At 49.7% G+C, this 9,002-nt stretch overlaps 1 protein-coding gene across 2 annotated transcripts in view; it reads right to left on the bottom strand.

The window, feature by feature from the left end:
- Npffr1 (neuropeptide FF receptor 1) overlaps nt 1-6,629 on the bottom strand; it is a 38,370-nt gene extending 31,741 nt beyond the window's left edge. Inside the window, exons 1-2 of one of the 2 annotated variants that reach the window (XM_026785437.1) lie at nt 6,603-6,629; nt 6,163-6,223 (exon numbers count right to left, since the gene is read on the bottom strand). In XM_026785437.1, coding sequence (XP_026641238.1) covers nt 6,163-6,169 — 7 coding nt within the window. In that variant the 5' untranslated portion in view covers nt 6,170-6,223; nt 6,603-6,629. Of the gene's footprint in view, nt 1-6,162; nt 6,434-6,602 lie in introns of those variants that run through there. The other variant, XM_005360092.3, reaches the window with a different exon arrangement.
- Between the last annotated feature and the right edge of the window lie 2,373 nt (nt 6,630-9,002).

The raw sequence follows: 9,002 nt of genomic DNA, 5'->3' as shown, positions 1-9,002 counted from the left end.
CGAGACCAGCCTGGTCTACAAGAGCTAGTTCCAGGACAGGCTCCAAAACCACAGAGAAACCCTGTCTCGAAAAACCAAAAAAAAAAAAAAAATACCACAAGAATCATTTAAAACATCACTCAAGCCGAGCAGTGATGGCTCAAACCTTTAATCCCAGCACAAGGGAGGCAGAGGCAGGCAGATTTATGTGAGTTCGAAGCCAACCTGGTCTAGAGAGTGAGTTCCAGGACAGACTCCATAACTACTGAGAAACCAACCAGATCTCAAGGCAAGCGTGGTGGTGCATACCTGTGATCTCATCACTGGGGACATGAAGGTAGGAGGATCCAGAGTTCAAGATCATCCTCAGCTATGCATAGAGAGTTCGAGGGCAGCCTAGGCTACATGAGACCTTGATTCAAAGCAAACAAAAGACAACACTGCCTGAAGAAGTGCAGACAATGGTCAGAGGCAGAAGCAGAGCCACTCCGGACATAGCTAAGGAGCAAAGGAAGAAAACCTAGCTCTTTTGGGGTCTGCTCTTGCATAGCACTTCCTTATCACATGTCACAGAGCTTCAGTGTCCCTGTCCCCAGTGGGTTCCTTCTCTCTCTCTCTCTCTCTCTCTCTCTCTCTCTCTCTCTCTCTCTCTCTCTTCTCAGCAGGGTCTTGTTTAGGAAAGACTGTGATGGAGCTGGAGAGATGGCTTAGCAGTAGGCAGTGGTGTGAGAACCTGAATCAGGTTCCCAGTGCTCACCTGGGTTTGGGGGCTGGCGCTGCTCTGGGGGTGTCTGACACCCCTGTCTTTTGTTTGATATGGCAGGGGTAGGGGTTTATCAGGCCTCATATGTATATACCCACACACAGACACACATGATTAATTAAAACAAGAACAACAACAAAGACAGTAGGACATGGTGGCACACATGCCTTTAGTCGCAGCACATGGGAGGCAGAGGCAGGTGGTTCTACTTGAGGCCAACCTGTTCTCCAGAATGAGTTCTAGGACAACCAAGGTCTACACAGAAAAATTCTGTCTCAAATAATAATAATAATAATAAAAGAAAAGAAAGATTTAAAAAATACTTTGATAAACTTGTTGCTGAATGAGGAAATGACTCAGGACAGTTCTCCAGGCTGAGTCTCTGAGCCATTTGCATTTCAAAAGCTGTCAGCCCTTAAATCTGAAGTGCAACAGTCTTCGAGCAATTTTGGTTGCTAATGAGAGCAGCAAAAGGCTTTGCCTAGACCGAGCTTGTGGCTTTCATGTCCTTGTCATCTAAGTAGAACTAGTAGAAACTAACCATGTTCCCCTGCTCACACACTCGGCTCCCTTGTTCCCTCACTCGGCTCTAGACAGCTGCTTACTTGGGACCCTCTGGGCTCTCGGAGCTAGAACCTTTGCAGTTATTGGTTGGTTGGGTTGGTTTTGGAGTCAACACACTTGGCTGAACAGAAATATATTCTTTCTCTCTCTCTGACAGAGTCTCATGTGGCCCACGTGGGCCTCAAAGTTTGTACTTAGCCAAGAATGACCTTGAACTTTGGGTCTTTCTGCTTCCTGAGCTGGGGACTGCAGGTGTGTGCTAGGAAGTCCGGTTTTTATCAGGTGCTAGGGATTGAACTCAGGCTTCACTAATGCTAGTGAGTACTCTACCTCCGGAGCTACACGCTCAGTGGCTCTACTCGGGCTAGCTGTGAAGGTTTTCAGCTAGAAGGAAGCCACTGCATCAGAGTCCGGGTGGGATGCAGTGTTCTTCCGCCTCAGCCTTCATCAGGCACCCTCTAGTGGCCCCAGGAACGATGCAGGCGCTCTGCAGATTGTAGTATCTGTCTTCTGAGGCCCCAGCATCCCCCTCCAGGACACAGTTCTGATCTAGCTACTCAAGAATTCCACTTGCAGGGCGAGCAAGCTAGATCTGCAGGGAAACGCACTTTGCACATGAGTCTGGCAACCTGAGTTCCTCTCCAGAACCCAGGTTCAAGTGAACAGGGAAAGTCAAGTGTGGCAGTCCACACCTTTAATTCTAGCACTTGGAGGCAGGGGAGAGGCAGATCTCTGTGAGTTCAAAGCCATCCTGGTCTACACAACAAGTTCTAGAACAGCCAGGGCTTCTTAGAGAGACCCTGTCTTAAAAAAAAAAAAAGTGTACGATGAGAATTGATTCTATAAAGTTGTTCTCATTGTCCCCTGACCTCCACGTATAGCTGTGACTAATGTGGGAGTCCCCTCTGTATGCTGTGATTACCACTGATAAATAAAGAAATTGCTTTGGGTCTATAGGGGAACAGAGCTAGGCAGGGAAAACTAAGCTGAATGCTGGGAGAAAGGAGGTGGAGTCAGAGAGAAGCCATGTAGCCACCATAGACAGATGCCAGAACTTTAGCCAGTAAGCCACAGCCACATGACGATACACAGATTAGTAGAAATGGGTTAAATTAATATGTAAGAGTTAGCCAATAAGAAGCTAGAACTAATGGGCTAATGGGCCAAGCAGTGATTTAAATAATATGGTTTCTGTGTGATTATTTTGGTTTTGGGTGGCTGGGACAAACAAGCAGCCCCCTCCAACATGTGACGTGCACACACACAACACATTTTTAGAAATTCTCTGCACTCTAGCCAGGAATCAGACCTGTGGAAGCCGAAGTTCAACTTCAGGTATCTTCCTCTATCTACCAGTTTCCTTCCGTTTTTGAGACAGAAATCTCACGATGTAGCCTTGGCAGGCTTTGGACCTTGCCGTGTAAATCAGGCTCGAACTCACGGACCTCATAGAGATCTGCTTGTTCCATCTCCTGAGTGCTGTGATTAAAGACGTGGACCACCACACCTGACTTCCACCTCGTTTTCACAGCCAGGTCTCGCCCTGAACCTAGAGTTTGCCATTTCAGATCTGGACAGCAAGCGTGTGCAGCCTCTGCTTCTCCCTGCCCGCCCTCCTCCCTCCTCCTGGGGCTGAAACGATAGACACACACCTCTGCCCCTGGCTTTTATGTGGGTGATGAGGGTCTGAACTGGAGTGGTCGGGCTTGTGCCATAAGCCTCTTACCAACTAAGCCATTTCTCCAGGTTCCAGCCTTAAATCCTGAGCCTGTCTTCTTACGGCTGTTTGGGCTCCTAGCTACAGATGTGCAGAGCATGCCTCTTCTATCCCCTCTCAGGCACCAGAGGCTGCTGCCAAGACTTTAATGACACCCCTTGCTGTCAGCCCTCTACTTCTCTTGTCAGTGCTGAGTGTTCCATGAAGTTCATGCAACACTGCTATAATCCATCTGTTTACCTCCTGAGACAGGAAATTTGGTGTGATTTGCTCTTACATCGGCTCCTAATGAACATTGGATTATTTTCATTTTTTTTTGCCCCCCTCTTTCCGGAAATTTGTGTTTGTTTTCCTGAGCTGGAGTTCAAACCTTGAGTCCGAGGCATGCCAGGCAAGAGCTTGATTGCTGAGCCCCAGCCCCAGCTCCAAAAGTATTCTTAATCTCATCATTCTGTTTTTAGTTCTTAAAAGACATGCATGGTTCCAAGCACCACAAAAGACCGAGGGAAAGTCTGAACAGGAACACCCTGGGATACACCTGCTGGAACAATGTGTTTAATTGTCCGTTAGCCCAGAGATGTCAGCTGGGGCAATGGGTTCCTCAACTTGCCAATGCTCCATCCTGCCCGCACCTAGGGTCTCTCTGCTTTGTTTTTTTGAAGCCATAGCAGGAACAACCCAGAACTTATGGAGTGGAATAACATTCAACCAGTAGAGAGAGGCAAGCAGCAACTAGAGCCTACTCTCATTTAGCCCAGGCTGGCCTTGAACTTGCTAGGTAGCCTCTGCTCTCCAAATTCTGGGATTACAGGTATTCACTAGCAAAGTCCAGTTAAGGAGTTGCTGAAGGATAGAACCCAAAGCTTCCCTCATGCTAGGCATGCACTCTACCAACTGGCCTATGCCCCCAGCTCCTCTTCTTTTTGCTCTCTCCCCCATGCCTCATCTCTGCTTCCCTGAGGCAACTCCCAAATGAACTCCCTATTCCTAAATCCTTGTCTTATGGGAGGCCCCAGAAACCAGGGAATCCAAAGAAGATGGTAGTGACTCCTGTATATGAATTTCATTAATAGCTAGATAGAGATAATAAAACTATGTAACTTTGCATAAGGGGATTATTCTGCATGTATTCTAAACTCAGCTTTCTAATACTCTACTGTGTTCACAATATAAAATCACTTAACGATCAATCCACAGAAGACGATGAACACATTTCCATATCAATAAATAGAATCATAAGCACAGTCTGTCTCCCCAGCTCCCCGTGTCAGGGACTGAACTCACAGCTTCTTGTGCCATTAGCCCAGCCCCCGGCTCGTAAGTGCCTTCTCTAATGATGCCACTGCAAGTACACCTTTGACTTCATTTATTTAGTTTGCAGTGTCTAAGTGAACACACGCAGACTTTGGTAGACGTGCAGAATGGCTTCCTCTGCATAACACCGAAGCTGTGCTCTGGCTTTCTCGTCTCTCAAATGTTCACTCTGCGTTCAGTCATTTTCTCTGGCATACTAAGAGGCGAGCATTTCACTCAAGCAGTTCCGTGGGTTTCAGAAATTATCTTTCCATCTTTTTTGAAAATCAGGACAGGTGCCCGTCTTCGGGGCTTTTTTTTTTTTTCATTTGCTGTAATTTCTTCTACAGCGATGATTATATCTGCAACTGCCTCTGGGTCCCTGGGATGCCATGTGTCCAGGTTTTGAAGGGTGAGCTTGCTTGCTTTCTGTCCACCCCCCACCTGGAGTTTTAGTTAGTCAGAAGCCCCAAAGCCCCCAGCCCCGAGCCACTCTTGCCTCTTCCCAGCACTCAATGCGCTCTCTCTCTCTCTCTCTCTCTCTCTCTCTCTCTCTCTCTCTCTCTCTCTCTCTCTCTCTCTCTCTCCTTGTGCTCTCTGGGCTTTCGGCACTTTGCTAACCATCATTCTTATATATTCCACTGATCTTCCAGCTTCATCCCGGGTTGTATATCCCTTCGCTCATCTCTCCCTACTAGCTCCTGGGAAACCTGTCTGTCAGTGCACCTCACCAGACTGCCTATTAAAACCCCGTTTACTCCCCCATGGTGACCCCTTGCAATTTCCCACTGGAATCCTGGGGCTTCCACCAGCTTTTATTTACTGGTATGAATGTGTCCAACACGTCTTGTCTCGGTTTTATCCTCACAATTCCCCCTGTGAAGCCCTGTTGCATCTAAGTTCCTCTGCCCACCAGCTAGGTAACCAAGAGTCCAGGAAGGCTTTAGGCACCATTTCAGAGACACCCAGCAAGTCAGTGGACCAGCCCTCGGTCCTCTAGTTTCTTAATCTAAATATAACTCCCTTTGTCCACATAGACAGAGATGGGGTTTAGACCCTCATCTGATGTAACTGAAGCCAACAGGCTAAGCCTGGACAGGCTATGTTTCCTCTTAGGTTCTGAGTTTAGGTCCTTTCTTAAGAGAATCATGGAGACCGCCTCCTCTAGGAGTCCATCCCTCTCTTTGGCCCAGCAAGCTGGCTAAGTCGGCAACAGTTCCCTAAAGCAAGTACCTAAACTATCCTCACCTGGTCACAAAAAAAGCCTGTTTCCGATGAGAGCTGGGGTGCACACACATGTACATGCACCCACAGACAGAGGTGTCCTCCTGCTCCATCAGACACGGACATACCCTGGACACAGAGGCAACCCCACGTCACTCTATCGTTAGCTCTCTGTGTTTGTCTCTGTCTCTCTCTCTCTTGATGTCTCTGTTTCCCTGTTTCTCTCTCTCTCTCTCTCTCTCTCTCACACACACACACACACACACACACACACACACACACACACACACAAGTCATTCCCCCCTCCCAACTCCATGAACAGAGAGGCACCCTCAGATCTGTTTCTGTCCCTCTCTCAGGGTCTTTGCATCTTTGTGTGTGTGCATGTGTGTGTGTGTGTGTGTGTGTCTGTCTGTCTGTCTCTTTGTATGTCTGTCTGACACACACACACACACACACACACACACACACACACACACACACACGAGTATCAGGTATCAGTCTCTGTCTCTGGCTGCCAAGGTGGTCAGTGTCTCTTCCCCCTGCCTGCCCCCTACCCCAGCCCTCGTTCCCGGGTCTGTAGCCTATCCCACCACGACCCCCAAACCCCAGTGTCACTCACCCTCCATACTGTCTGCTCCGGGACACTCTTCAATGAAGGCGGGCACCTTCGGGTGGGTGGGCTGGGGCAGAGAGACACAAGGGATGAGTGGTCTACCCTCAGCCCCGCTTCACCGGGTCGCTAGCAGTTGGGAAGGGGGCGCTCACTCCCTGGGGTCCCGGGTGCAGCGCCCTCGCAGTGCTGCGGTCCGCCGGACTCTGCCGCCCGCCCAGCGCCTCCCGGGTCTCAAGGAAGGAGGGGGCTGGCGCGGCGCCGTCTCCATGGCACCCGGCACACCTGTGTGGCCGAGAGAGAGCGCCCCGTGCACCTCCCCCGCGAACTCTCCCCAGGACCCGCACCCTCCAAAGTGCGGGCGGTGCCCGCCGCAGCGCTGGTGGACACGCACCAGCCGTCTGTCCCCACTCTTTACGTGGCTCGAGCCCGGACTGGTTCGCACTCACCCACTAAGATGTCCAGGACTCTGCCCCTCCTGAAGATGCTAAGAGGTCGCTTTCACTACAGATAGCAGGGACCTCCTGGGAGGTCTTCTCAGTGAACAAGGGACAAGATGTCTGATGGTCTCGTAGACCAGGCACTCTCCAGAGGTATACGCTTGGGCAAGTGTCTTATTCGCACTGAGCCTGAGTTTCTGCATCTGTGAAGTGGTTCTGAGGGAAGCAGACATGTACGTTTCTGCCCAGTGTATAGTAGATACTCAGTTAAGGGCCCCTTACTGGACTGGAGAGCACTGCCCTCCTGGCCATCCCCAGGTTCTGACAGACACCCAGCAGACAACACCATACATCTATGGTGTGGATGAAGACCCCCGGGTTCAAGGCCATTGAAAGAAAGTGAATGACCACTTCTTCCTATATCAAGAGTCCAGGTTTTTGTTCTCTTTTATGCCTTCTGAAATATCTAGAGAATAGTACTCAAGCCTTCTCTCACATTAGAATCACAAGGGGGCGGGGACTAGAGGTACTAGCAGTACACGGGGAGTGGGGTTGCAGACCTCCTTTAACCCCAGCACTTAGGAGGCAGACAAACTGAGTTTGAGGCCAGCCTGGTCTACAGAGCAAGTTCCAGGACAGCCTGGGCTACAAATTGAAACCCAACCTCTAAAACAACAAAAGATGTGCTTACCTGTGAGTCACCCACCAGATGCGCCCCCTAGATCCTCTGAAACGGTGAGTGTGGCCCACCCTGTTCACATGTCCCTAGTGTCACTGTCTGCGCCCCACCCTGCTCACATCTCCCTGAGGCTTGCAAGTACCAGCAGATATAAACCTGAGCACCTCTGCTGATGACCCTGTCCCTTCCACTTCTCCTGCCTCTGCCTCCCATAACTGGTACATGCCTCTCACTGAGCATCTAGCTCCTCTCCATCCCTCTGCCTGCCCCTGTGCTGTGCTCACCGCCTGATATTCCTGTCCACCTCCCTCACCTGCCCATCAGCCATCCCTTTCCCCATCCACGGCTCTCGGCTCTTGAGTCTTGGACACAGCTCTTAGGTTGGTGGTTCCTAAATCTTCCCTGAACTTTGGAACCACCGGAAGATTTTAACACCCACTGTCTCCCTCCCTCAGACAACACCTATCCCAATTAAATTGAAACGTCTGGGGTGGCGAGGAGACACCTGGCAATTCTGGCACACAGCACGACGAGAACCACTGGTGGTACTGCAGTCCTTGTACTTCTCTGTGCCTGTCTTCCAAGCTGCTCCGCGACCCTCTCCCCTTTGATCCTAGAAATGGATGCCATAGTGTTCTGGAAACTAGTAAATCCAAGATAAAGATTTCAGACCATCTTGTGTCTCACGGGGTCAGTCTTTCTGACTTCTCAGGACTTTGTCACTAGCTTCTTACTGTGTCAACACACACACACACACACCTCTGCCTGCCTCCCTACTCCCTTTGTGTGTGTGTGTGTGTGTGTGTGTGTGTGTGTGTGTATGAATGTTAAAAGGAGCTTACTTTACCTGGGCAGTGGTGGCGCACGCCTTCAATCCCAGCACTTGAGAGTCAGAGGCAAGCAGCTCTCTGTGAGTTTGAGACCAACCTGATCTACAGAGCTAGTTCCAGGACAGCTGGGGCTGCTACATAGAGAAACCCTGTCTTGAAAAAGGGAGGGGGCAGGGGAGAGTTTTCTTGTGGCTTTTTAAAATTATTTATCATTTATTGTTTTGAGACAAGGTCTCAGATAACCCTTTTGGCCTAGTTCTAAACATGTCTCAAGCCATGAGGACCCTACTTCAATATGAAACCTGGAGTTTCTAATCCTTCCATCACTGGGATTACAGGGGTGTGTACCATACCTAGTGCTGGGATTACAGGGGTGTGCTACCAATAGTGCTGGGATTACAGGGGTGTGCTACCAATAGTGCTGGGATTGTAGGGGTGTGCTACCAATAGTGCTGGGATTACAGGGGTGTGCTACCAATAGTGCTGGGATTACAGGGGTGTGCTACCAATAGTGCTGGGATTGTAGGGGTGTGCTACCAATAGTGCTGGGATTACAGGGGTGTGCTACCAATAGTGCTGGGATTACAGGGGTGTGCTACCAATAGTGCTGGGATTGTAGGGGTGTGCTACCAATAGTGCTGGGATTACAAGGGTGTGCTACCATACCTAGTGCTGGGATTACAGGAGTGTGCTACCATATCTAATGCTGGGATTACAGGGGTGTGTTTATGTCCTGCTTGGCAAGCGCTCTAACAACTGAGATATCAGGACAGGCTCCAAAACCACAGAGAAACCCTGTCTCGAAAAACCAAAAAAAAAAAAAAGAAAAAAAAACCAACCCTTTTTCTTCTTTGTTTTTGAGACAAAAATCCCACTGTGCAGCCCAGCTAGCCTCAGGTT

Source organism: Microtus ochrogaster, linkage group LG2 (genome assembly GCF_000317375.1).
Source record: "Microtus ochrogaster isolate Prairie Vole_2 linkage group LG2, MicOch1.0, whole genome shotgun sequence".
NCBI classification, from domain to species: domain Eukaryota; kingdom Metazoa; phylum Chordata; class Mammalia; order Rodentia; family Cricetidae; genus Microtus; species Microtus ochrogaster.
Note: the sequence above shows the minus strand (reverse complement) of the source record. Positions and strands in the feature narration are given on the sequence as shown.